This window comes from Cynoglossus semilaevis, chromosome 14 (genome assembly GCF_000523025.1).
Source record: "Cynoglossus semilaevis isolate Cse_v1.0 chromosome 14, Cse_v1.0, whole genome shotgun sequence".
NCBI lineage: Eukaryota > Metazoa > Chordata > Actinopteri > Pleuronectiformes > Cynoglossidae > Cynoglossus > Cynoglossus semilaevis.
The window spans coordinates 3,816,189-3,842,860 of record NC_024320.1 but is presented as its reverse complement, the minus strand read 5'-3'; the positions used below and the strand labels follow the sequence as shown (position 1 = coordinate 3,842,860).

Sequence of the window (26,672 nt, the reverse complement as noted above, 5' to 3'; positions counted from 1 at the left end):
CTACTCAAAGATACACACTTGCAGCAGTCTTTGCAGAGCTGCAAAGACTCATGTGTCATGTGGTCAGTCAGTGACCGTCAGCTTAGCACTGGTCTGATGTGTGAAGCTATACGAAAGAAAATGTATTTATTTGTTAACAAGATTAAACATGGTGTTTTTTAGATGTCTATATTCTGTGAAGTGTAAGTATACGAACAATTGAAAACTTGAGATACTGCTCATTCATTTAGTGAGACCATGATTCCAGCTGAGGTTAGTGAAAAAGCTTTCCTTTAAGCTGCAGTGACCTGAAGGTGTTTCAGTAGCACAAATGTTAGAGTGAAATACCGAACCCAAACAACTTCAAATATTCACCGTGTCTGGTTTGGAGAGCTATGGTTCTGAGCTCAGGGTTTAATGAACCTGCTCTCCTGACAAAGACGTGGAGAAAGTAGGAAATAGAAAGTTTTGAAAACATTTTCAGTGTGAAATCTGTTTGTTTTGTGCCACCTGTACTCCTGTCAATGAAATGAAAATAAATCTGACTTTAAGCAATTGTGTCTTGTGTCATCCCTGTGGTTTGGGCTCAGACCTACACACAGCATGTGACCCGATTACCCACAGATCTGTGCCACCTGTCTAAAACTGCCTTCCGGTTTGTTGAATATTTATTAAACCCAACCTGGAGCATTATCCAGTATCCAGTATCCAAATGCATATTATTTTATATTAGTAAAAAAACAGTGCATTGAGACAACCCTAGTCACTGGTGACTACCATGAGTGTATTTCACAGTTTTTCTAACCCTAGTCACTGGTGACTACCATGAGGGTATATGTATTTCACTGTTTTTCCCCCTCACAGCTCAGCTCTGTTCATCACTGCAGCTTTATTCTGAGCAGGTTTTGGTCAAACGTTGGAATGATGTGCTGGTGCAGCAGCAGCAGCAGCAGGACCTCGACCTCAGTGTTTAATCTTTTACTCCACAATGAGAGCTCAGACGGACTAAACAATCAGCTTCACACACACATTGGCGTACACAGGCGCAGCTGCGGGTATCACCGTGTGTGGACACAGTCTGTTTCCTGATCCAGTTTACTTTTCTTTTCTTTGCTGCATTTTCCTGCGTGATGAATCTTGATCTTCTGATTCAGGAAAATACACTTGGATTATACCTCTAGATTATCTAAGGTGAATTATATTCCGAGGCGATTTAGATCCAACTGTGATCGGCCATGTGCACCTAGACATTTCTTATTGTCAAATTTCATTGTCTGATTTTAGACCTCAACTGAACCTTGAACTTCTCCCTGGATCGGTCTGAATGGAAAACCCGAAAGAATGTCCACAAGGAAGATGAAATCCTGTGATTCTAATTTGGTATCAGTTATGTTCTTATCAGAAGAATTGATGCGATTCACACATTAACTGATAGGTGTGTGTGTGTCTGTTTGTGTCTTACCTGGCCGGGGCTTTCTTCATGTGCTCTCCCACAAAGGTGGCGTTGGTCATTCCCATCAGAGTGTTGGCCAGTGAAATGACAGACAGCAGGTGCTGAGTGGTGACAGCCCTGGACACTCCGTACGTTCCTTTTCCCACAATGTCTGACAGGGTGAGCTTCCGACCTGTGGCCAGGGACAACTGTTGCAGCAAAGACTCCTGGAGAAAGAAGAGCAACTGATATTATTATGGGCAGTATATTGGTCACCTAGAGCTTTTATTGGTCGCTAATATAAATTTGCCTTTTTTTTACAATAAGAATTTTATTTTATGTTCCATGTGTTGTTTCCTTTGACCCCATCCTGGACAACATCTGGTGCGACAGTCGTACCTTGAAGGTGGGCAGCATGAGGGACATGTGACCTCCTCTGGAGATGAGGCCAAAGGAGATGGGACAGTGTGGTCTGAGCATGCCCAGTCTGTCCAGACAGATGCCGTCCAGCTGCTCGTTCAGGCCCCAGGCGTGAAGGCAGGACATGAAGAGCTTGGCTGTGTCCATGGTCAAGTTGTACTCCAGCAGACTGAGGGACTTGGACTTCTCCTCGCGCCTCCTCATCTCTTCCTCCTCCTCCTCATCTTCATCTAGCAGGTGTTCCTTGATGGTCTCCTTCATGGTTTCCTTCACCTGGTTTGGATCATTTGAAATATTAAGAGTTAGTATAAAAATAGACTATCAGGATTTCACCAAGTTTTATTTTGTGGAGACCTGTTTGAAGATTTTGTTGGCCAGGAAGGAGCCTCCTTTGTCGGCACCAGCCTGACTCTTCTGTAGTGACTCTGGAGACACCAGTGTTGGGTTTGGTCTCTGGGCTTCTTCAGTTAGAAGCTGGATGATCACGGCCTCAACATCGAAGAACAGTACGTGCATGTCCGGGTCTGTCAGGTTGGTCTTCATGGCCTGGACCACCAGTGCATTATGGGAGTATTTGGGCAGGTTACCCTGTAGAAAACAAAGAGACAAAGAGAAAGAAAGTAAAACAGACCTGGAGCTAACAGTGATTCGTGTTTTCAAAACTTTGCTTTTCAGGTGTTGGAAAAAGTGAGAGATGAAGCAAAGGTTCAGTTTGAACCAGAGAGTCTGCTGACAAGAAACATGCCAAAAAGAAGAGCTTGTTTATGCTGATGCTCTAATGTTTGTTTTTGTTTTTATGAAAAGCCTTTACGGTCACTGATGTTTTGCTGTGTTGCACTTTCATGCTTCTGGAAACGCTGTTTAACATTTCAACCAGTAAAGATCATAAAAAATGAGCTGAGTGTGTGTGTGTGTGTGTGTGTGTCTGCTCCCACTGCAGGTGTACTGTGTCTCTGGTCAGTCAGGAGCCTCTCCATCTCCTTCATAGACATACGCACGCACACACAAACACACACATACACACACACAGGCTGTAGCACTGAGGGAAAGACTTTCCTATCAAAGCTCTGGCTGTAATTCTTAGTGTGAACCTGTCATTTTAACTTTTTAACATGAAGACAAACATTGTGGTATAGCTGACAGACAGAATAGAGGACAGTAGATTTAATAAATTGGCTAAATTCATTTTGCCTAAAATATATTTTGCACTTAATACATGAAAAAATAAAAAAATAAAATCATAAAATGTCAGGGTCACTGTGAGGGTATTAACGGTTGATGATTCAGATTAGAGATCGGACTTTAGTTGACCTGCACAAATGAATGGAAGTCAGTGACGTGCATCTCTATCTGGTGGAGCAACACTGCCATCTGAAGGCCAACCGCTACATTGCACATATTCCTATTAACTCAATTTAATCATGCATGTATGTAACCTCCTCGACCTGACCTGTCTGGTATCTGAACAGGTGATTTGACTTTAGTATGAGAGATTATGAAACCACTGGCAATAAAAGCAAAAAGTGCAAACGTTGACATTTTTTTGGTTCATATAATTAATTAAGTTTTATCTGTTCAATCATCTTCTAGAAGCTTCTTTCAGCAGCAAAACAAAACATGTCTGTAATAAGGTTAAATGTTGACCTCACTCACCAGATCTGTTGAGTGACTGGATCAGACTGTACCAAATGAAGTGGCCTCTAACTGAGCATTTTGCTTATTGTTATTGAACATAATATATTAATCTTTTTGTGTTTTTTTTTACACCATTAGGTTAAGGAAAACCAGCAGAAGACAATCTCAAATTCACAAAAACACACACAGCTCCTTTGTCGCACACACATAAACAAACAAAAAAAACACACACACAGGTGTATACACACCGACACAGAAAACTGCACCTGACTGTGTAATGCTGGGTTTGATGGGCTGACATTTTATGGTCATTATCTGCCATTACACCCCACAGGGGAGCGTGTATACACACACACACACACATATACACATACACCCACAGGGGAGAGCGGGCGGTTTGACCCATAATTCGAGCAGATATGAGGAATGACGGAGACAGAAACAATGTCTTTGTGATAGAAGTCAGAGGAAAAGACTGTGATTACAGGCAGTTATAGCAGGGAAAAAACCCAGGAGACACACACAATAAATCTACAACAGGAAACTCAACGCACGTACACGTATGAGTGACTGTGTGTATGTGTGTGCGCACAAACACACACAAAAAGGTTATCCGGGAGCTAAATGGATCGTGAAACGGTGAAAGTCAAACTGCAACAACTCAACTGAACGTTTACCCTGTAAATTACACCAGGGTGTTTGTCTTCTGAGCCGGTTCATCACCGTCTGTACATTTGTTCACAACAAGTAAACAGGTAGTTGAGTAAATACCTGCTCGTTCGTTTAAATTGCAAAACTCTTTTTCTAGGGGGCACATCTGTATCGCACCACACGTGCCAAACTCCTTTCATCTTAGAAGGGGAACGTGTAGCAAAATGTGATCTCAAATACAGCCGAACCTGTACTTTATTCAGTAGGCTAGTTTTTAAAAAAACTACGAAAAAACGGTAACAGTTGTAGCGTGTGATATGTGGCTAGCTTAGCAACTGTATTCTTGTTATATATATATATATATGTTTTACATTTAGTTGAATTGTGTGTTGAACTGTGTTACTTTGTACTGTGTTGAATTGTGTTATTTTGTAAATGTAACAGTAACAGATGAGCTTTTCTGCAATCATAGCACCAGTATTTAACAAATGCCAGATGTAACAAGCTGAAATGCAGCCCCAAACCTGCACAGAGCCCGTCTATGGTTCACTAACGTGTTCCTGAGGAAAGCAACTATACATGCTTTAGTTTTCTCTGTATAGATATATAAGTAACGTCATACAAAAACTCCAGTTGCTGACCATTCTGAAGTGACAGGTGTATTTGAAAAAAAAAAAAAAAAAGAAGGGATTTTTGGTTTTTTCTTGAATGACATTTGCATGTGTTGAAATGTCTTACTTTGTGTTGTAATTTGTACATTGGAGCAAATGGAAAAGTCAAATTCCTTATATGTTTCCATAGTTGGCCAATAAAGCTGATTCTGATAGTTATATTTGCTTATTGCATAATCTTTAATTCATTTACGGCATTTTTTCGTACCATAGGTTTAACCCTGATTAATTTATCCTTAACCTATAAATGTGCTGATTGTGAAAACAGTCAATAGGAACCCGCAGGAGCTGCAGTGGACAGTCTCTCTGAGAGAAAACAAACACTGCACTTTTTCTGACATTTAGAGATGGTATGGGTCTCCCCATGGGAGACATCATTGTTGCCTTCCGTCTCTCCCTCGCTCTCTCACACACGCACACACAAATACACACATCTGCGCAGCAGTGTTGACCTTTGCTTTGTCTCTAGCAGTATTTTTTAATTGGACAGTGAGTTCGGCCAGCTGTCTGACCAACGCAACAAGATGTGTGTGTGTGTGTGTGTGTGTGTGTGTGTGAGGTTGATGAAGACAACAAAAACACAACAAAGACGGAGGTAAACTGAATTGTGAAAGGTAGAAAAAGACCAATTTGAACTTTGCAGGCATCAGGAAAAAGCATTTAGTGTCACTTTCTAAACCACTTACTCTACACAAAAGTCCAAAGAGATTTTCTGTGATTGTTGTGAACCTACCGAGCCACCATCACTACATTTAACTTTGTCAGGGTGCAACATTAGCGTGTGTAAACCTTTTTTTCTGTTTACGTCAGTGATACAGGTTTACAAAGGAGGCAGCAGAAGATCTACACCTCCTGTGATCTCATGAACTAAAAATGCTAGCAATCTTTTTATCGCCTTCAGTGCTGGAGACAGAGCGGTTTAAATGAGACAAACTTGTTACCATTTGAAAATCCAGAATAACAGGCAAAGAAAACCAGTCGCTCCAGAGATGATAGAATCCAGCGTTCCAGCGTTTATTCACACATACCTTGTCAGCGTTGTCTGCAGCGAGCAGGTTGGTCGCGAGCGTTTGCAGTTTGTGCTGAGCCATGTTCTTTAGCGCCGCCAAGCTGCGACGGGTCATGGCCTGCTTCAGGTTCACAGCGGAGTGGCTCAGAGCGTCCACAGTGGCCGGGGCCAGCTCATCACAGGCGTTCAGGATCTCCACGGCTGTTATGCCCATCACACAGCGGTCCAGAGCACCTGGGAACGATGCTCAATGGTAAGTACAGCGGTGGGTAGTAACGAGTTACATTTACTCTGTTACATTTACTTGAGTAAGTTTTTCTCATATTGAAAGCATGTTCAGTTTACAAACAGTGCAGAACAGAAGTCACATCATGGGGTGTCTTTTGTGTTTCCCAAAACAAACGGATTTTTAGAGTAGCCAAAAACTGTACTCAAGTAAAAGTACTGTTTCAGAATAATATTACTTAATTTAGAAGTAAAAAGTAGTCATTCAAATAATTACTTGAGTAAGAGTAAAAAAAGTACTTAAGTACTGAGTAACTGTTGAGTAACATCTGATTTATTTTTCAATCAGATCAGACAAAATTACAGAGAGGAGAGTTTATAGTTGCAATAAAATAAAAAAATAAAACAAATTAATTAAATACCTTAAACTAATCCTTAGGTAAATTCAAATACTTATTTACTATAAAAATACAAATCAATGGAATAATACAAAAGAGTACATTAATAATAAATATTTACAAAGTAACTTAACGTCTTAAAACGCAACATCTAACGTGAGGAAATATGTTGCGGTAAGTTTGATCTAAAATCGTTTTTGATTTGTTTTTAAGTTATGATTGAAAAATAAATCAGATGTTACTCAACAATTACTCAGCAATTGAGTAGTTTTTTCACCAAGTACTTTTTTTACTCTTACTCAAGTAATTATTTGGATGACTACTTTTTACTTCTAACTTAAGTAATATTATTCTGAAACAGTACTTTTACTTGAGTAGTTTTTGTCTACTCTACCCACCTCTGGGTAAGTACCCTAACATAGTCCATCATCGGTGTTATGAGCATATCTTGGTTTGATGTCAGAGGGTTTGTGAATGCATAGCCCAAAGCTTCAAATTGAGCAGTACCACTGAATATCATGGGGCTGGGGGAGACTGCAAATGTGTAGCTTATGATAGGCTGCGAATCTCATTTGACCTCTGTTCTGAGCAGAAATATCAACACATCTCCTCCACCGTCACCAAATTTCTAGAATGAGCAACTCATGTCTTATGGCTGGAAATTAACACCCAGCTCAATACTGCCCCCTTGCGGATATGGCGCTTAACTACCATGCTAAAGGTATGGCTGTCTATGAGCAGTTTGAAACAACGCATCTATTAACATCTTTAAAAGGAGGGAAAATCGGGCCTTAGTGTGAGCTTTGGAACAGCAAAAGTCAGTATATATAAAAATTTTGGTCAAAGTTATACTGCAGTTAGAAGTGACTCACTTGTTGCAAACTATGCAACAGAAAAATGTGTTAGCACGGAAAAGGCTAAAGTTAACCAAACAAATGGCAAAATACATTGAAGGTAGCCATAAATAGCTGGACGTGAGCTTGGATCAAGGAGTTTACAAAGTCTTACATTGGTCTAATGTACTGAAGCTGGTCCAGCTCTGATCTTCCTGTCCTGACGACTCAGTGAGAGAAGCATACAGATATATGGACACGTGACCAGTATACCTATGGACCCATAATGCACCAGGGTATATAATGTGAGTGTGAGCAGACCAACAGCTTCATCTCAGCCTTTGTGTCTGTCAATCTCTCTCATCTCGTTCCTACACTCTCCTATTGTTTGCAGTTTGTGCTGAGCCATGTTCTTTAGCGCCGCCAAGCTGCGACGGGTCATGGCCTGCTTCAGGTTCACAGCGGAGTGGCTCAGAGCGTCCACAGTGGCCGGGGCCAGCTCATCACAGGCGTTCAGGATCTCCACGGCTGTTATGCCCATCACACAGCGGTCCAGAGCACCTGGGAACGATGCTCAATGGTAAGTACAGCGGTGGGTAGTAACGAGTTACATTTACTCTGTTACATTTACTTGAGTAAGTTTTTCTCATATTGAAAGCATGTTCAGTTTACAAACAGTGCAGAACAGAAGTCACATCATGGGGTGTCTTTTGTGTTTCCCAAAACAAACGGATTTTTAGAGTAGCCAAAAACTGTACTCAAGTAAAAGTACTGTTTCAGAATAATATTACTTAATTTAGAAGTAAAAAGTAGTCATTCAAATAATTACTTGAGTAAGAGTAAAAAAAGTACTTAAGTACTGAGTAACTGTTGAGTAACATCTGATTTATTTTTCAATCAGATCAGACAAAATTACAGAGAGGAGAGTTTATAGTTGCAATAAAATAAAAAAATAAAACAAATTAATTAAATACCTTAAACTAATCCTTAGGTAAATTCAAATACTTATTTACTATAAAAATACAAATCAATGGAATAATACAAAAGAGTACATTAATCAAATTAATTAAATACCTTAAACTAATCTTTAGGTAAATTCAAATACTTCTATAAATATACAAATCAATGGAATAATACATAAAAGAGTACATTAAAAATAAATATTTACAAAGTAACTTAACGTCTTAAAACGCAACATCTAACGTGAGGAAATATGTTGCGGTAAGTTTGATCTAAAATCGTTTTTGATTTGTTTTTAAGTTATGATTGAAAAATAAATCAGATGTTACTCAACAATTACTCAGCAATTGAGTAGTTTTTTCACCAAGTACTTTTTTTACTCTTACTCAAGTAATTATTTGGATGACTACTTTTTACTTCTAACTTAAGTAATATTATTCTGAAACAGTACTTTTACTTGAGTAGTTTTTGTCTACTCTACCCACCTCTGGGTAAGTACCCTAACATAGTCCATCATCGGTGTTATGAGCATATCTTGGTTTGATGTCAGAGGGTTTGTGAATGCATAGCCCAAAGCTTCAAATTGAGCAGTACCACTGAATATCATGGGGCTGGGGGAGACTGCAAATGTGTAGCTTATGATAGGCTGCGAATCTCATTTGACCTCTGTTCTGAGCAGAAATATCAACACATCTCCTCCACCGTCACCAAATTTCTAGAATGAGCAACTCATGTCTTATGGCTGGAAATTAACACCCAGCTCAATACTGCCCCCTTGCGGATATGGCGCTTAACTACCATGCTAAAGGTATGGCTGTCTATGAGCAGTTTGAAACAACGCATCTATTAACATCTTTAAAAGGAGGGAAAATCGGGCCTTAGTGTGAGCTTTGGAACAGCAAAAGTCAGTATATATAAAAATTTTGGTCAAAGTTATACTGCAGTTAGAAGTGACTCACTTGTTGCAAAATAGGCAACAGAAAAATGTGTTAGCAGGGAAAAGGCTAAAGTTAACCAAACAAATGGCAAAATACATTGAAGGTAGCCATAAATAGCTGGACGTGAGCTTGGATCAAGGAGTTTACAAAGTCTTACATTGGTCTAATGTACTGAAGCTGGTCCAGCTCTGATCTTCCTGTCCTGACGACTCAGTGAGAGAAGCATACAGATATATGGACACGTGACCAGTATACCTATGGACCCATAATGCACCAGGGTATATAATGTGAGTGTGAGCAGACCAACAGCTTCATCTCAGCCTTTGTGTCTGTCAATCTCTCTCATCTCGTTCCTACACTCTCCTATTATTTTTATCATTCGGTCCAACTCGGTGAGAGACAATCATGAGCGGCAGCAGCAGCAGTTCAGTGTTTCTGAACGCCGACTATAATCTTCTATTATCTGAGGAATATGATTCAGGTCACAGACTGAGTCTCCTGTCTCTGACTGCAAACACTTCACAGAGAGATAGAGAGAGAGATAAAGAGAGAGGGAGGGAGAGGGAGACGATTACCTGCACATCATTAGACCACAAGTGCTACTACTGTAGATCTCATTATATAGGGCAATGGTTCCACAAGTGGGGGGCCGGGCCCCCTTAGAGATATCTGGTGCTATTGAAGGGGGGCACAGAAAGGCTAATTCATTTCAACTTCAACATTTTCACTTTTTGTAACAAGGTTAGAAAAATTATTAATCTGTATTATTCTTTTTTAATGTCCCATAGTATAACAGTTAGAACACTTGACTGGGAAGCAGAGAGCAGGAAGTCATGGGTTTGATTCCCAGTGGAGCACATACTTGACACCTGCCAGCCTGTTGCAGCAGATCTGTTAGCTAACACAAGAATTTCCCAAATATCGCAGGGGCAACAGTAACAGACTTCTCCCCAGACACTTCCTCTACTGGGAGGATTTTGAGGTGTACCCAGGCTAACCGAGCGACATAGGCCGCTTGCATCCAGGATCTTGTTCTTTCGGTCATGACCCAAAGTTAATGACCATAGGTGAGAGTAGGAACGTAGATTGACTGGTAAATCGAGAGCTTTGCCTTTTGGCTCAGCTCCTTCGTTGCCACAACGGACTGATACAGCAACCGCATTTCTGCAACCGCGCCTGAAACGCCTGTCAATCTTGTCTGTCAATTCCATCCTTCCCTCACTTGTGTTCGCAAACAGCTGTCTTAGCCACCCGCTGCACCAATCCGCCTGTCAATCTCGTGTTCCATCCTTCCCTCACTTGTGTTCACAAAGACACGTTTGACTGTGCTCCATCTGTCTTAGCCAGTGATTATCTTTTTGGTTTAAACGCATGATGATGCCTTCTATATTGTGTTAATGTGCAGGAAAATAAACACCTGCTTTTACTGATTACTGCATTAACACAATCAATGAATGAATACAGTGATCCCTCTCTATATCGCGGTTCTCCTTTCACTCCGTCAGTACATCGCAGATTTTTTTTATCCGTTCCGCAGAGGTTCTCTCTATATTGTGGTTTTTTAACAAGATTTTTTTTTTAAATTTCCAATACTTTCATTATTTTCGGCATATAAAACATTTTCTAACCTAAAACTATTAAACAGTAAAAGAAATGCAAAAAATAAACTAAAAGACATTACAAAATAATTATACATACAAAAGTGTTGGCTTTAAAATGGCTTTGTTTACCGGGACAAGATCATGCACAGCATTCTATTGGCTAGTTGAGCATCCTCAAGCTGATTGGCTCATGCATCGTATCATCTCTCAGCATCTCCCCTTGTCTGTCGGCCGTTATATACTAAGTTGCTGTAAAGTTAGTGCTCTTGTGAAAGTTGACCCTAATTTAACACCATTTAACGCCCTACGATGCCTACTAAACGCTCTGTTCTTCTCAGGCTTCAGTTACAAAGTCCAAACGAAGACGCTGACACAGATGGGAGAGGTATCACTGCATATCCTACTTGTTTTATATTGTTTGTCTTTCCATCTGGAAATTTCTAACCTGTGTCCATCTGCCAGACGTAGACGGAGCCGTCAGAACATCCCACAACCAGGTAGTCGTCTGCCGGACGCCACTTGATGACCTGGATGGGGAAGAGGTGTCTGGACGCCAGCATGATGCACTTTCTCTCCCTGAGACTCAGCAGACCGACAGAGTGATCACTGGCCACGGAGCAGACGCAGTGCTGGACACGAGTCTGAGGAGAAGAAACCAAACATCAGTTCTCACTCAGAATTTCTTTGCAACTAGAAAGAAGAATTTGAAATTTAAATAACCCTTACGCTGCAGTTTTCAGGTGGGATGATGAGCTGAGTGATCTCCCCTCCATGGACACAGAAGATGTGCTTCATCTCTCCAGTGAAAATGTCCCAGACAATAACAGAGAAGTCTACTCCTCCAGACACCAGGGAGCGCTGGTCATACCGGGGGGAGATCTGGTACGGATACAGGACACATGTCACCTTGCTCCGATGACCACGCAATGTGCGATGAGGAGGCCAACCTGAGGGAGAGGAGGAAAAAACAGATGCAATTCAATCTCAATCTGAAATTAATATCTCTCTGATCACTTTATTTTCAGGGTTACATTCGCATGTTTGCCTCTCTGCCAAAACTCAGATTTTAATTTTTTTTAAGTTATTAACTTAAGTCTCTTCCTCCTCTCACCTCTGCGCAGCATGTGTTCTCCCTGCAGCAGCTGAACGATGGCTGTCTGAGTGGCAGGAACCAGGATGATGCTGCCGTCTTCTCTCCCGCACACAAGTCGGCCCTGAGAGGGGATGTAGACGCTGGATGTGACCTGCAGAGGGAGACAAACACACACATAAATGCATCAGTCTTTCAATAGCGGCGCTAAAAATCTCCATTCACAGCAAAGAAGAAGTAATTAGTGCGTTGACTGTGTTGAACGACCTTGATCGGTTCTTCTTTGCCAGGCAGGACACTGAGCTGGTCGATGATCCCCGCAGACACCGGGGTCAGTTTGTCAAACGCCTCCTGGAGATTGACCGTGGAGGAGACCTGCAGCTCTACAGATTTACAAATACACATACAAACTGTAAAGAAAAATAAGCTTAATGTAAAAAAAAGTTATCAAAGGAAAAGAACCAGTAAATTCACTCATTCATTCAATCAATCAGTGATCAAGAAGCGCTGAAGCCAATAACAGCAGCCAACACGGTAGAGGGGGGGTTAGACCCCGGACAGTTCTCAAGTCCAACACAGAGTCACATGTAGAGACAAACAATCATTCACAACATATTGACACCTATAGTCAGTTTAGAGTGAATAATCAACTGAATAATTTCTGTTTGTGGACAGAAAGTGCAGGGATCAAACCCACAAATCAATGACCTCCCTATTGTAAGGCAAGTGCTAAACACTTCTGACACTGTGTAGCTCAACTGTATTTTTATCCATCTCTTAATTGGGACAGTATTACAAGTCAGGAATAGTATTTTAATAGTAATATTATATCCTGCTATTGGTTGTTACTGCAGCCATGTTTTTCCTTGTTGCACCGTCTAGACTGCATTTTGTTTTAGGTTTTGAGAAACACTTTTGGAGTAATTTGACATGATGTTTCTGGTCTTTTGGAGCTTTAATGAAAACATCTCCCTAGGGAAAAAAGAAAACAAAAAAAAAAACATCACACCACTAGAGGCAATGGTGACCTCACCAGCTGGGGTGGTGGGCGGCAGTTTTGAAGATGTTTCGGGGATGCTCCACAGAGAGAGTCGACCTGCTGAGTCTCCCTGGATCAGGAGCTTATGGAACGGCTCCCGTCGGCCAAAGAAGAAGCGAGTCACAGGAGGACAGATAAGCAGCTGCAGGGAGAAAAAGGAAAATGTACAGTAACTGTAAAATATGAATTTCATTATACTAACAATAAATGTTTTTTTCTCCAGGAGGAAAATAAAGTTTGCACCGCCTTCACTGAAAATATACTAGACGATTTTATATCCCAGAACCCAGAACTTGTTCTTCTACATTAGTAGGTTCAAATGCCATTTTATTATACATATTATTATTATTTTTCTTTCTCTAAATCTGAATCAAACTCAACACATTAACACAAGTACAAAGTGACACAGAGTGTTTTTACATTTTCCTTTGGAAAGTGTGCAGATGAGCTAACACCCCAGTAGGTGCCACTGAATTACACATATGTGGACAAAACAAATAACTCACAACTGCCCCTAAGGCCTGGATTATACGCTAATCATCAGCTCAGGTTTCAGTAACAGGAAGTTTTCCAGCTACACAGCTGTTGAGTGTCACATAACTAACATCACATGACCCACCTCTTTGTCTGCACGGTTGGCGATGCTGCAGAGGAGAGGCGGGACCGAGCCATCGCTGGTTTTACCGACATCACTGCGGAAGTGTTCGCTGGCATGTAGACAACTGGGAGTGTGCACATGCACACACACACACAGAGGTACAGATAAAGTGAGCTCAATAGCACATTTAAAGCAATCACAATTTTGCCAGTAAGTAAATAGTACAGTTTTAACTAATAAGTTAAACAAATAATAAATCAATAAAATTCACATTTTAAAACAAAATGTATTTGATTTGGCACCTGTAAAAATAAAAAATATCCGTTTTTAGTGTTTCGTTTTTTAGGGTGCTTAAGCAGCCCCTTGCTCACTTTGGTGATGGGTTAAAATGCAGAGGTCAAATTTCATTGTGTGTTCAGTGGTGTGATATGTGGTATGAATCCCAAAGTGTGGGGCAAACCACACTTGGGGAGCTCAGAGTTATTGCAGAGGGGCAACTTTTCCCAACATTGTCATTTGAACCATTGACTTCAAGTGGCATTCCAATGTACTTTTTGACTTTCTCAAAGTTCCCAATGTTCTAAAATGCCATGAATTCCCAGCACTCTGGTTTAAGTTTGATATGATAGCACCGATTTTCCCATTAAAAGCCAGTAATCACAGCTGAATACCTGGCAGGCAGTTTGTAGATGTAGCTGTGTCCGTCCTCAGTCCAGATGATGACTTTGTCCGCAGCGATGAACTCTCCTCCAGCCCAAATCTGGTCACCGTCACTAGGCATCGAGCAGAGCAGCGAGTAGTCACCCGCGTCAAAAACCTGATACGCACACGTATGAAAAGGATGGTTACAGAACTGTAAGTGAAGCCTTCAGCCGAGAGTGAGGCAGGTCCTTGAACCCCATCATCTCTCACCCTCCAGTACTTGGAGCAGACAACCAGCAGACTGCTCTGAGTGAAGGTGCAGAAGGAAATGCTCTGACAGCCCTGACAGTAGATGGGTTTGGACTCTTCTTCAAACACTGGGTCCATGTCCTGAACACAAAAACACAAACTCACACATTAATGTTAACATTCTAGACTTAGAGTTAAAAACTCTACTCGTACACTCTTGTCTTTTCATTTGTTCAAAGAATGTACACGGGCCATTTTTAATAGAACTCTTGTCTTTTCATTTGTTCAAAGAACTAAGAATGTACACGGGCCATTTTTAATACGATAAATTACAGGGTGGCTGTGTGTTTACCTTGATTAATCATGAAAAATTATTTTAAAATGCTTTTAACCGTGCTAAACCTCCCGTGTACCTGCATCTTGCTGACCTCAGCTGTGATGATCCAGACCTTTAGAATCCCTGTTACTGACACGGCCACCACTGTGTCCTCTGCAGAAACAAACAAACAGGAAGTTAGTAACAAACTGGCAATTATACTGTACAGAAAAAAGTTATACAAAGGGCAGGTGTCCACAGAATGCTGGTTCCAGCCTCTCTCACCCTGTGTACGATGGGACCTGATGATGCTCATGGAACTGATCCAGTCCGGTGAGATCTTAGATACCAGTGAGTACAGGACCTCCAGGCTGGTCGCATCCACCACCAGGATTTCTGGGTAGTGACCGTTACAGAGGAGACGTCCTTCTCTCTCAGTACTAACGGTGAACTGGTAAAACTGTAAGCACATGTAAAGTAATAGAATTTATCACCAGTAAAAATATGGACAATTAAAGCTGATGTGATATAACTATTGACTTAAAACAACACATACAGTATGCTGAAAAAAGTGTGACACGTTATTATCAATTGGTACTTATTTATCACCAGTAAAAATATGGACAATGCTGAAAAAAGTGTGACATGTTATTATCAATTGGTACTCATGTAACAAGGTTCTCAAAAACATAATATTTAGCCCACGGAGGCATGGAAGCTGCAGGTCCACTGCTGCCATCTTTGGTAAGTTTGTGTTAGAATGATGTTAGAATTGAGAGTTACTGTAAATGTTAATCATAGTTTTTTCTTACAAAAAGTGCTGATGCAGTGAATTAGGTTTGAATTATTAGCAGAAACTTGTATTTCTTATGAAAAAGAAACCACATGACACAAGCCAATCCCTCGATGTTCATACCTGTATTCCGGTGTGAGCACAGGCCAGTTTTGTAAACTCAATACAGCGTCCATCATTAACATCCCATAAACACATCTCCCTGTAACGTGAGGAGACGAAGTCAGACATCACCCATCTATAGCTAAATCTGTACGTCAGCGCTTGGTAAACAAGGAAAAAAAAAAAACATTTTCCATGGGGCACTTTTCATGTCTGCCACCCGGCTGTTTGTTTTTTTTCGCTCACCCGCTCTCTGCTGCACTGACAATGAACTGTTTATCACTGCAGGCACTGGCTTTGGATAGACAGGTAATGGAGGCTGTGTGTCCAAACAACATGGCCCTGGGACAAATCTGGGAAAGAGACAAGAAAAGATCAGAGAAATATAATAATAAACTTCCTGGAAAGTATAATTAGATATCATGCATGTAAATACAGTGTTCAATTGTATACAGTATATGAAAAATCCAAACCAACAAACACCTTGCAGCTGAATCGGAAGTAATAAAGGAAAGGCAGAAAAAGATATAGAAGATAAAGAACAAAAAGAAAAAGGTAGAGGAAGGATAATAGTAAATAGTTTCTTTACAAGATCCCTTTGAAAATCCATGTTGCTTACTTAAAAATGAACAAAAAACTTTAATCTTTCCAAAAAAAAATAGTCATCCCTCTAAATAACAAAGTGAGGACTTAGAACAACTATAGTGATCTAATCAACTAAAAAAACAAACAAAAAAAAAGCAACACAAGAGTGCTTCAGTGACTCCGACTTCAGGACCTTGCCCACCAGGAATTAGCATTGTGATAGGAAAGGAAAGGACGACGCAGAAAAAAGAGCAAAAAAAAAGAGAAGAAAATAGAAAAAGAAAAAAGACAGTGTCAGAAAAGACCCTCCCAAGTAGACATGACATGAACCTCCTCATCCTACTCAGTACCTCCAGCTCTGGCGTCATGTCCCACAGGCAGATCTGTCCGTCATGGCAGCCTGTGATGATGGTGCTGAAGTCGTCCATCACCAGTACAGTGCTGATGCAGTGTGTGGGAGCTGTGCGGCCCCACAGCACTATGGGTAAAACTAGGCCGTTTCCCGACATTGTTGTTATAATAATGTATCTGGAGGAAGAGAATTAGGAACAGATGCACAAAGATACTATCATTTTTACTTACACCCAGTGGCACCAGTTGGTGCTGAGTCATCAATTATGACAGTCAGTCAACTTACCTAAATCTCACATTTGCAGATTTGCAGAATATCTACCACTACTACTTCAAAAATCTAAACAATATCCTTCTCCAACATTCAGTACTGGAATTTCAACCTTAAAATGTCTAATTATGAAATTAAGCACAAAAAGACAATCATGACAATAGGACTGCTCTGTCTAACAACTGACAGATGGCATTAAATTAATTATTCCAATATAGTCAACAACTGTGTTGATTAGCTCAATAACTAATTTTCCATCAACTATCTATCATGGTACAATAATTTCACTTAATATTAGGTTTCTGTTAATTTATGCATATGTGGTGTAAAGTGAGAAAAAAAGTTGCTATTTTAACACGGATTTGACCAAACTTATTGGCATTTTTTCATCTGCATTTAACATATCAAATGACTCATTTTAAAACCTTAGATAAACAAATGGGTAATGTTCTGTATAAAACTAGCAGCTGCAGCTGAAGACGCCGGCTGGATTAGCCATAATATAACTCACGTTCCAAGACAGATTCTAAAGTGGATATGTAATTTTCTCTTTTAACATTTGGGAAAATATCGAATTAAGAAAGTTATTTTCTCTAGATCATCACACGGCGGAGTGCGGACGTCCAAATAGGACACATTTAGCACGTTGGTATATTAGCATAAAGCACGTCATATGATGGTACTTGCAGTAAAAATAAAGCTTCACGAGTGGCGTTTTCAATTCTAGAAGCTTTATTTGAAACTATACAGTAACATTTCTACATTTGGTCAAAATAAATAACAGCTATAGAGAGAAGAATTACAAGAATTACATACAGTAAAAATACTAACAGTTTAAACATCTGCAGTATTAACCTTGACAGTTATAGGTTACGTTAACTCGAAATACCAAAAGGGTACATTTGGTTTGTTCAATGTGCTGCTAAAAACCATTCAAGCCGATATATATATATATTTGTAACGTCGTGTTGGTCGTGACAGTTATTCTCCTATGCCCATTGATCTGTAAAGTACAACCATGAAACTACATCTGCAATGCAGCGACTTCCGGATTAGCATGGCTGCTAACGGAAGCAAAACACAAACCAGATAAATGTTAATACGTACCAAAAACGTAGTATCACTGAAACATTTTCGCAAATTTGAAGCCTTTAATGTAATTATCGAACGCAGGGGACAAAACAAAAACAAATGCTTCCTCTTGACGGTTTTTTTAAGTTGCTGCCCCGCTGACGAACTGAGCACAGCAAAGATATAATCACATGATAACCGGAAATCGTATCCAGTATGCAGTCCTTCAAACCAAAAGCTTCAATAAGTAGACTCTTACGTAGCAGACGTACGTACACACTTTCACGTTTCTCTCGCCGCCATCTTGAAAAGGGCAAGATTATGAGACGAGAAGTTGCAAAACAATTTGTTTCAGTATTAAATTAAATTAAAATTATTTTTTTGCCTTGGAAGAAACTCCATATAAAACTACCCTTTCTGTCTGCCTAAAACTTTTTGCAATTGACAATTTACTACAGCATTTTTATCATTAGATATAATAATTTAATGTGGTTCCTCTGTGAATCGAAACCAACTCTCTGCTTCCGAGGCAGATGTGCTAACCATTATTATATGGAACTAACAAATATTTCTGTCACAACACTAGTATCACAACTGCTGTAGCAGGATTCCATCTCACTGCTCCTGCATCACAGACAGTGACATTGCACCTGAAGCGCTATAATAAATCAGCACTTCAGATGGGTCTCTAACCCACAATCCCTGGCTTAGGAGGCCAATGCCTTATGGATCAATCCATTGGGGCATTTAATAGCTAAACTGTGAATCGAAACCTTCTCATAACACAAATCTAGCAAGAAAACAACCAAACAAGTTCTCAGTTTTTCTTTATAAAATTATAGATCAAGTTGTCTTAATAACAACCAACCATGGGCATTATTACAGTTTTTGAGTTTCATTCAAATTCATACTAATTTAGGCTGCACAATAAAATTGTAAAAAAATTGTATTGTATATTGTTCTATTGGCTCAAACTAAATAATCAATTATTCACACAAAAATATTTTATAAACACCTTTACTTTTATTCATAGTTCTACAGCATTACGTGTCCTACAGAAGTTAGCATCCATGCTATTTCATGATTCCCTCGTCTTTTCTTGGTTTCCTGTTTACCTCAACTAAATGTTTGTATTTGTTGCTCTGAAGCAATGCATTGGTCAATTGTGAATCTTCTGTTTTATCAAAATTCAGACGTTGACTGCATTTTGAAATCAGCTTAGATGCCATGGAGATGATGCGAGACCAGATCTTATCCTTTTTCTCCAGCAGCTCATTGGTGCGATTCCTGAGGCAGTCAATGAGAACAGCATCCACACGAGGATCCTGACGAAGTAGAACATACGTTAGGAGGTTCCTGTACTTCTCTCGAAGCTCTGAGACGATGTCATCAGATAAGGACTTGGCCGCTGCCATAGGCGGGACGTTTCGTCCGCTGACGATGAGTCCTTTCATGCTACGATTTACCACACGGTTGATGTAACAGGCCTCCTCCAAGTCAGACAGGTACCAGAGGAGGCCAACTTTCTTGAAGACATAGTGGACAGTGTTGGTGAGAAACACGAACACATGCAGCACTTTCTGGTCCGTGTAAGACTGTGATGGAGAACACATCATCATCTTTCAAGCTGTGTGATTAACTTCAAGACGATGAGGAGCATTTGTAGTGTTCTGTACCTTTTAGTAACCTTTTCTAATTTTTTTCTACAGTTGTTGAATCTTTTCTGTCTCACACTCCTCTGTACATCCTCAGTGTCTTTTATCTGACAGATAAAAGGCTCAAGGTATAGGGAACAGGTAGAATAGTTCCACTCTGACTGTCCATATGCCATTGATGTCAATGTTAGTGTAGATCTCTTCATGCGACCGTGTCTCTGGGGAACAGTCCAGTTCGTAACCCCACCTTCTCCTGATTACTATAGGATTGACCCCAGCTCGACCCTGGACAGGATCGAGCAGTGAAGTTGAATGAATGGATTTAAATGGCTGTTTCAGACTGGTTCTTGGAACCAGTACTGTACCAGTAACTCACAAGTCTGACTGAGTGCAGACTCTGTTTCAAATTGAAAAGGGAGACAAGATAAATGCATACATTTTTACACTGTGGAATCATTTATTACAAATTAAAATAGTCTTGATCACCTTATCGTACCACATGCTAACATAACCGACAGTTATAAGAAAAATCGAACGTACAATATTGTACTCACACAGGAACTGCTGCGTTAAGCTCCAGTGTTGGAACCAAAATGGTGCCAAAGAATGACTACAGGGAGCAGACTGTAGATAAATTGTCGGAGTGAGTGGAGTCACAGATGAAATATGTTTGAATTTTTAATGGGATTTCTATCTTGAAAACCACTGAAACGAATCAATGTGAGAGCAGAGGTCTCCTGCATACATAGTCTAATTAATTTGACAGAAGGAACAGTTTGAGTTGAAATAGGCATAAATACTTTGTTAAATGTACAAAAAGTGTTTTAAGGTGCATAACTAAAAAGGTTCCTTTAGACTTCTCGGACAGAAACAGATAAAAATGCGGAAAAGAGAGGTTTCATTTGTTCTACACAGAGACAAAGGTGTGCAGTCGTGATTCCACCCACACTTGAAATGAACAGTCACTGTCCCGGAAACCCAGGACACCCTGCTGCTCCAAAGTCCATAGAGAAAAACAGAGATTTAAGCATAAGAAAACAGGAGGCTAGTTCTTCTTCTTTATGGTATTAAAAATCTGAAACAGTAAAGAAGTAGATAAACAACTGCTGTGTGCTGCACAGTTAAATCCTCATTTTCTTCAATGGACTTTTGTATGGGAAATTGGTAAACCAACACAAACTGTTGAAAGAAGTGAGACTGAGCAGTAAACATATTCTGGAGAGATTGGAGACTTTAGTATAGTGGTCATAGTTTGAGCTATCAGGTCTTGTTACCATGTGCCAGTATCTGAGACACACACACACACACACACAACTATCCCTTTAAAAACAGGTCCACAGGATGCCTCTAGGCGAAGACCTTTCCGTCTCTCTGACAAGAAGAAGGACAAAGAAACACACACTACAGCCAACCACAGGAACAAGTGTACATTAGGATCATTGTCACTGACTTTGGGTGTGGTCAACCCTGAGCCTCCAGCAGGCTGACGAACATGATTCAAAGCATCACAGATGCAACAATTCAATAAAGAGGAAAGATTTAACCCCGGCCCCAGAGGGAAACCAGTCCATTCACAGTCATCTAAACCGCGGGACAGTCCAAGAGACGTCTTTTAGGCACAGTGATCATCACCTGTTATGTCTATGAAACAATTAATCAAAAATCTATCTTAAATGTTCCTTAAAAGACAGAGTCAATTTTTTAAAACAGGAAAAAAGGTTAAAACAACAACAACCGAATCTTTGGGGTTTTCAGGCTTCTGTCCGTCTGCTGTCACCTCAACCTGTTCTGATTGTTCCACAGGTGAGGGCATATATGTAAATGTGAATGTGGCCTTGGCGCACCATCAGCTTCTTCCTGTCTACTGCCTGTTGATGACGCTGGAGTTGACGCTGCTGCAGCTTTCCTCGTATGTGGGGGGAGGTTCTGGAAAATATGGGAAAAACAGTGATGAGCGACGCTGGGGGTATAGAGATGGGTCGTGTTTTAGTATTTTCATTTTTAGTCTCAGAGTACTTTATCTCTGTAAGTGTGTAATACTAAATCCCATTTTCAAAATAATCAGTCAAAACCATGACTTTGACGACATAACTGTGTGTTCACTGACCATGAGGGTAGTCCCAGCTGCTGTACTCTGGAGGCAGGATCAGGGAACAGGAAGTGGGAATGGGAGTCACATCTCCTTCGGTGAAGAAAGGTATCGTTGCTCCGGTGGAGAGACAAAACAGTGGGGAGGACATGTCGGGCCTCCTGTGTCCTGGAGGCATTGCCGCACCTGGCGCGTGGCTGAAGGCGCTGGGCGACATGGTGACGGGCTGCCCGGAGGAGTCCTGCTGGGAGTGGCTTTTTGTCGGAATCTCCTCGCTGACCGCGCCTCCTGCGCACAAACTCTCGTCCAGGTGCTCCTCTGCCGGTGGAGCGGTGGGTGTGATCCCTGCGGCGCCGCTGTGGTCTGGAGTGGAGGCCACGGTTCTGGACGGAGAAGTGTTTAAAGTGATGTTGCCTATGTAGATGGGCAAAACCACGACTGCGTCTGGAGACTTCAGCGACACCTGGAACGGAAAGAACTTGAATTTTACTAGTTGATACATAGAGCTCATAGAATGCAGTCGACAGGGTTTGTCAGTCTCTACACGTTTGGAGGCAGGATGGTGGTAAATTGTGTGGTGGACAGGTTGCGGCGGAACATGTGGCTGTTCCAGGAGGCCGATAGAGAAGCGGATAAAAAAGTGGTCTGAGATGTGTAGCGGTGTGACCAGTAGGTCCTCTGTTTCGTAGTTTCTGGTGAGTATCAGGTCAGGTGTTTGCCACATTTGTGAGTTGGAGGTTGGAGATCTAGGTTAAAGGACCTAATGAGGGACAGGAAGTTCTCAGAGAGAGCGTAAAAGAGAGAGCGACAGAGGTAGAGAGTGGTAGAGAGACAGGTTGTGAACACAGACCTGAATGAAGTAGTCGATGTCTATAAGGCTACATCCTGCTAATCCCGACTGAGGCAGGGGCGGGACGATAATCTGCTCCCTCCACTCAGCGTGTTTTCCCGCCTTCACTCCTGCTCCCTCCACCTCAGCGATGGTCCGCAGGTCAAACAAAGGCTTCTTGGTCTTATAGGTCACTTTCTAGAGTACACATGAAAAGTACCCTGTTAATACTCTCATTGTTTCTGCAAGAGTAGTTGTACTGTATCTTAGGGTGTCCGGTGTCCACCTGTATCAGACTGGCCAGTACGCATCCCGTGTCCTTCCCTGACTTGTTATGGATCTCAGTGGCCATCTTGATAACCTGCCCAGGGACGTAGCCTCTCCGGTCACTGCGAGCCTTCAGCATCAGGGTGCCGGTCTTCACCAGGAGGTAACTGAACTTCTTTGTGATCACAGCAGAACTGGGCTGCTGCAGAGACACGGTCACGGGAAAGAGACATCTAAGACGGTGGGACCAAAACCAGTCTGTCAGCAGATGAGACAGGATGGAGACAAAGACCTACCTCGATATCCGGAACCTCGTTGAGGTTCAGTAGGTTGAGCAGGTAAAATGGTTTGGTGGCCTTGTAGTCCTTGGAGAACCGGGGTGTGTCGATGGACGCCACCACACGGTAAGTGACCTTCCCAAATGGACCCTCGAAGGAAGTGGGAGCAGCCGCTGGAGAGAGGAGGAGGAGAGAAAGGTTAACGCCGGACTGATGAGACATTTGTTCTGTACAATGTCTACAGAGACAGGTTTACATTTTCAATTAAGTTTGTCTGGAGAACAGTTAAAACACAAACACAAGGCGACACAAAAATCAGACATTAAAAGCAGGGTAGTCCGCATCCACAAACGAATAGTAGAATGGAATAGAATAGAATAGAAGGGTGGTGAGATAGGAAGGGGTCTGATTAAGTAGAAGACATTCTGATGTGCACCGGCAGGGGGCAGCAGTTGACACCTTTCGGTGTCTGACAGGACAAGAGGAAGGAAAACTAATTAAACAGTGACTGAGGAGCAGCAGAGACAGATCTATAAATAACCTGATCCACCCTGAGCTCCTGCCCACACATGCCAGGGAGAGAGAGTGTACACAAGCAGAAACAATGATCCTGGGACAGCACCCCCTGCTGGGAAACAGCTATCAAGTACCAATTTTATGTCCAATTTTAGGAAGTTTTGACTCTCTTGCAATTAAAAAAAAAAGTCTGCCGTTCAGTGTGATTTAGACTTTGTCTTGGGAAAAAAGGAAACTATATATTTATATATATTTAGGATATTTAGGATTCAGAATCTCAACTCTGGATTAGACTCAACACCCTTCTGCAATAACTGGAACTGTAACTCAAAACCCTACAGACACAATATGAACACCAGACATGTTTTTTACTAAGTATCTTGGAATAGCAAACGGAATTCTTGATTTTTTTTTTTTTTTTTTTTTTTTTTGTAGTGACTTGGACACAAAACCCTGAAGACGCCACACAATCCCGAGTGACTTGGACTGGGAATTAGAACCAGAGGAATTCAACTCTGGCATTTCTAACCCTTTTTAATGACTTGAATGACTTGAATTCAGACCTTAAACCAAGGATGTTTTTCGGTTCAGGTGCCACAAATTTGACAGGTTAGAGAACTCTATTCTTTGATCCACTTATCCTTTCTGAAGCCATCTAGTGGTTACTTGAAAAGAGGGCTAGTACAAAATACATTAAAATGAATGCAGTCTAAATGAGGTCTTTACTATAATTTGAACCAACCAATATTGTAACAATTATTGGGGGGCCAGATTAAAAAGACCAAATGGCCATAACTTTTCCCGTGGGCCATAGCTTGCCCATGAATACATTCAACCGTAGCACTGACGTCTGGAGGAACTACCTCATAAGGATATGTGACATGACAAAGCCCGTGTCATTTCAAGTGTGTAATATTCTTGTATGACTCTTCACACACTCATCAGTTATCACTCATCAGATTTGTCGGTTGTGTGCTGCATATTAGAGACAAAGGCCGCAGACAGACGAGGAAAAAAACGTGTTATCACCGGTTATCACAGCAACCTGATGATGTGACGTGGAGTGAAAGGTTTAGACGAATGGTGGGTGTGGACAGGGCCACAGAGAAACCGTCAGGCAGACTCACCTGGAATGAGGAACTGGAAAGGGAAACTGTGTTCTCCAGCCGTTAACGTCCCTGTAAAAGGAAGCAAGAGCAAGCTTCATCCAGATTCAATTCAAATTTTTATTTGACTAAATGGAAAAAAAAAAATGCAATGACAGAAAAAAACCCAATGCCATTACATGTTAGCACTGAGTGCTATTGAAGCCTAGCACTTCATTTTCACTCAAATTAATATAACGTAAGGGAACAATTAACCCTAATATAAATTTTAAAAAGTCTCCAGATTCTAAATTATAGCTCTTTGCAACTTTCAGTGATTTTTTTACAACTCTGTCAACTTATTCCATCCATTATGTATATGTATAGCTAATATGCCACTGCTAACGATAGCTTGAAAGCTAAAAACATTGTGCTATTTGGCCAAAAAAATGACAAATTTTATTATTTATGGAGTTCTTTTTTTATCTCTCTCTAAGCAAAACATTTTTCTGTTGCAATTCCTACTTCTGTTGTGTCTTTACTTCTGCTCTATAATATTCAGACATATTGGCGAAGTTTGCCACCATCTTTGCCTTAACTTATACATACTGCTATGTAAAAGTAGTCTATTCTACTCTACTATTTTGAACAGTTTGTACCTGTGTGGGCTACACTGTCAGCTAGTTCTGGTCTGATCTAAAAGGGGACTTTTTTGTTTTGTTGCACCTCTTGGTCTATACAGTATTTTATGTCCGTTGTTGTTCAGTTTCAAAAGATCCAAACTTGCAACCACAGCAAACATGAATACATATAGGTCCTTCACCTACTTTCCCACTGGGATGGAGTTACACAGACAAACAGTCTTTGTCACAGAGCTGACTTTTTTTTTTTACAGTGAATAAAATGGTTTAGTGAAACCAGTAAACTAGAGTCAACAGTATGATGATGATGACGATGATGGTGGTGGTGTTTTTGAGAGGGGGGTCGGGGCAGCGGTATGTCACTGAAAGAGCTGCAGCCTTTCACAGGGTAGTTAATCAGTGACATACAAACAAAACAAGGTGGGAAATGCCAGACCTGAGACTGAGAGCAGGTTGGTTTTCATTAAGCAGTTCAAAGGACTAATATTTTTCTATTTTTTATGTTGTGATACTTTCAGCTTCATGGACACTGCCCTCTGTCTGTACTTTCTCTTTTATACTTAAGTTATTGTTTTTCTCGTGAAACTTAGACCCAGTAGGTGGCAGTAATAACCCTAATAGGTGGAGACAGAGTGTAGTAAACCTTAAATAAAATGATTGTGTGTCATGGAATATAATTTGGAGATATTGAGGTTTGAGTGGAGTTTTATTGGCAGACAGGTGTACAGTTCCACAGATTGGTGGGCACTCAGGGCTAAAGTAACTAACACAAGGCAGCCTAGCTGTGGTCATGGTGATTTTTTTATATTCAGTTGGCAATCATTGGTTTACAACCTAATGCAATATTTGCTCATATAAAAAAGGTTAAATAAAAGGTCGTACTGTCTACCTTATTATTATACCAGGGGTATCGTACAGTTTTCCTAGCATCCTCTGCAAGAGCTCGGTCCAGATGTAGCTCTGACAAAATACGTATATGGGAGTCCAAGCCTTTCATCCAACTTTCCGACATTTTGAGTCTTGTTCCATCATTAACAAGCATGAGCGCTTGTAGAACGGAAAATTCAATCGCTTGTCTGTCTTTACGACGTTAATTGCTTAGATAACAGAGAGAACCGGGCAGCAATAACAGTCGCTGCTTGGCCGCCACGCGTCGGAAAACCTGTTCTTATTAATTCTGCAGGTGAGTCGACTCCAATAAAACCGCTTTTTTTTTTTCACCTCATCAGGGACAAAAACAACATTTTCCTTCAACGTCAGCTCTGTGCATGAGGGTGTGAGGTTGTGGGCTTCTTTGCACCACAGATGAAGACGTAAACGGTACAGGTGCAGCAGCAGTATTGTAGGTTACCAGGGGCCACCTGGTAGCCCCCGTGGATTACCTGAGGTGCCCGCGGGGTATGTTCTTGAAACTCAGTTTGTTTTTCAATTTTGTTCAACACTTCTTTTCACG

General features: G+C 41.0%; 3 protein-coding genes across 4 annotated transcripts in view; 1 reads left to right on the top strand and 2 right to left on the bottom strand.

Moving 5' to 3' along the window:
- The window catches only part of wdr7 (WD repeat domain 7), a 28,766-nt gene extending 10,593 nt beyond the window's left edge, over nucleotides 1–18,173 (bottom strand). The window contains exons 1-18 of the mRNA XM_025062853.1: nucleotides 17,896–18,173; nucleotides 16,517–16,694; nucleotides 15,828–15,934; nucleotides 15,603–15,681; nucleotides 14,972–15,146; nucleotides 14,784–14,860; nucleotides 14,392–14,511; nucleotides 14,151–14,296; nucleotides 13,501–13,603; nucleotides 12,876–13,023; nucleotides 12,110–12,225; nucleotides 11,864–11,996; nucleotides 11,479–11,699; nucleotides 11,198–11,393; nucleotides 5,817–6,031; nucleotides 2,186–2,419; nucleotides 1,811–2,104; nucleotides 1,442–1,638 (exon numbers count right to left, since the gene is read on the bottom strand). Of these exons, the coding sequence (XP_024918621.1) occupies nucleotides 1,442–1,638; nucleotides 1,811–2,104; nucleotides 2,186–2,419; nucleotides 5,817–6,031; nucleotides 11,198–11,393; nucleotides 11,479–11,699; nucleotides 11,864–11,996; nucleotides 12,110–12,225; nucleotides 12,876–13,023; nucleotides 13,501–13,603; nucleotides 14,151–14,296; nucleotides 14,392–14,511; nucleotides 14,784–14,860; nucleotides 14,972–15,146; nucleotides 15,603–15,681; nucleotides 15,828–15,934; nucleotides 16,517–16,675 (2,720 nt within the window). The 5' untranslated portion in view covers nucleotides 16,676–16,694; nucleotides 17,896–18,173. The remainder of the gene's footprint in view (nucleotides 1–1,441; nucleotides 1,639–1,810; nucleotides 2,105–2,185; nucleotides 2,420–5,816; nucleotides 6,032–11,197; nucleotides 11,394–11,478; nucleotides 11,700–11,863; nucleotides 11,997–12,109; nucleotides 12,226–12,875; nucleotides 13,024–13,500; nucleotides 13,604–14,150; nucleotides 14,297–14,391; nucleotides 14,512–14,783; nucleotides 14,861–14,971; nucleotides 15,147–15,602; nucleotides 15,682–15,827; nucleotides 15,935–16,516; nucleotides 16,695–17,895) is intronic.
- LOC103389163 (threonine synthase-like 2) overlaps nucleotides 1–26,672 on the top strand; it is a 649,915-nt gene that overhangs the window by 337,314 nt on the left and 285,929 nt on the right. The window lies entirely within an intron of this gene.
- Nucleotides 20,180–26,672, bottom strand: part of arrdc1b (arrestin domain containing 1b) — a 26,198-nt gene continuing 19,705 nt past the window's right edge. Inside the window, exons 3-8 of one of the 2 annotated variants that reach the window (XM_008324519.3) lie at nucleotides 24,621–24,671; nucleotides 22,996–23,150; nucleotides 22,719–22,901; nucleotides 22,454–22,630; nucleotides 21,622–22,066; nucleotides 20,180–21,440 (exon numbers count right to left, since the gene is read on the bottom strand). In XM_008324519.3, the coding sequence (XP_008322741.2) occupies nucleotides 21,376–21,440; nucleotides 21,622–22,066; nucleotides 22,454–22,630; nucleotides 22,719–22,901; nucleotides 22,996–23,150; nucleotides 24,621–24,671 (1,076 nt within the window). In that variant the 3' untranslated portion in view covers nucleotides 20,180–21,375. The remainder of the gene's footprint in view (nucleotides 21,441–21,621; nucleotides 22,067–22,453; nucleotides 22,631–22,718; nucleotides 22,902–22,995; nucleotides 23,151–24,620; nucleotides 24,672–26,672) is intronic. The other variant, XM_017038436.2, reaches the window with a different exon arrangement.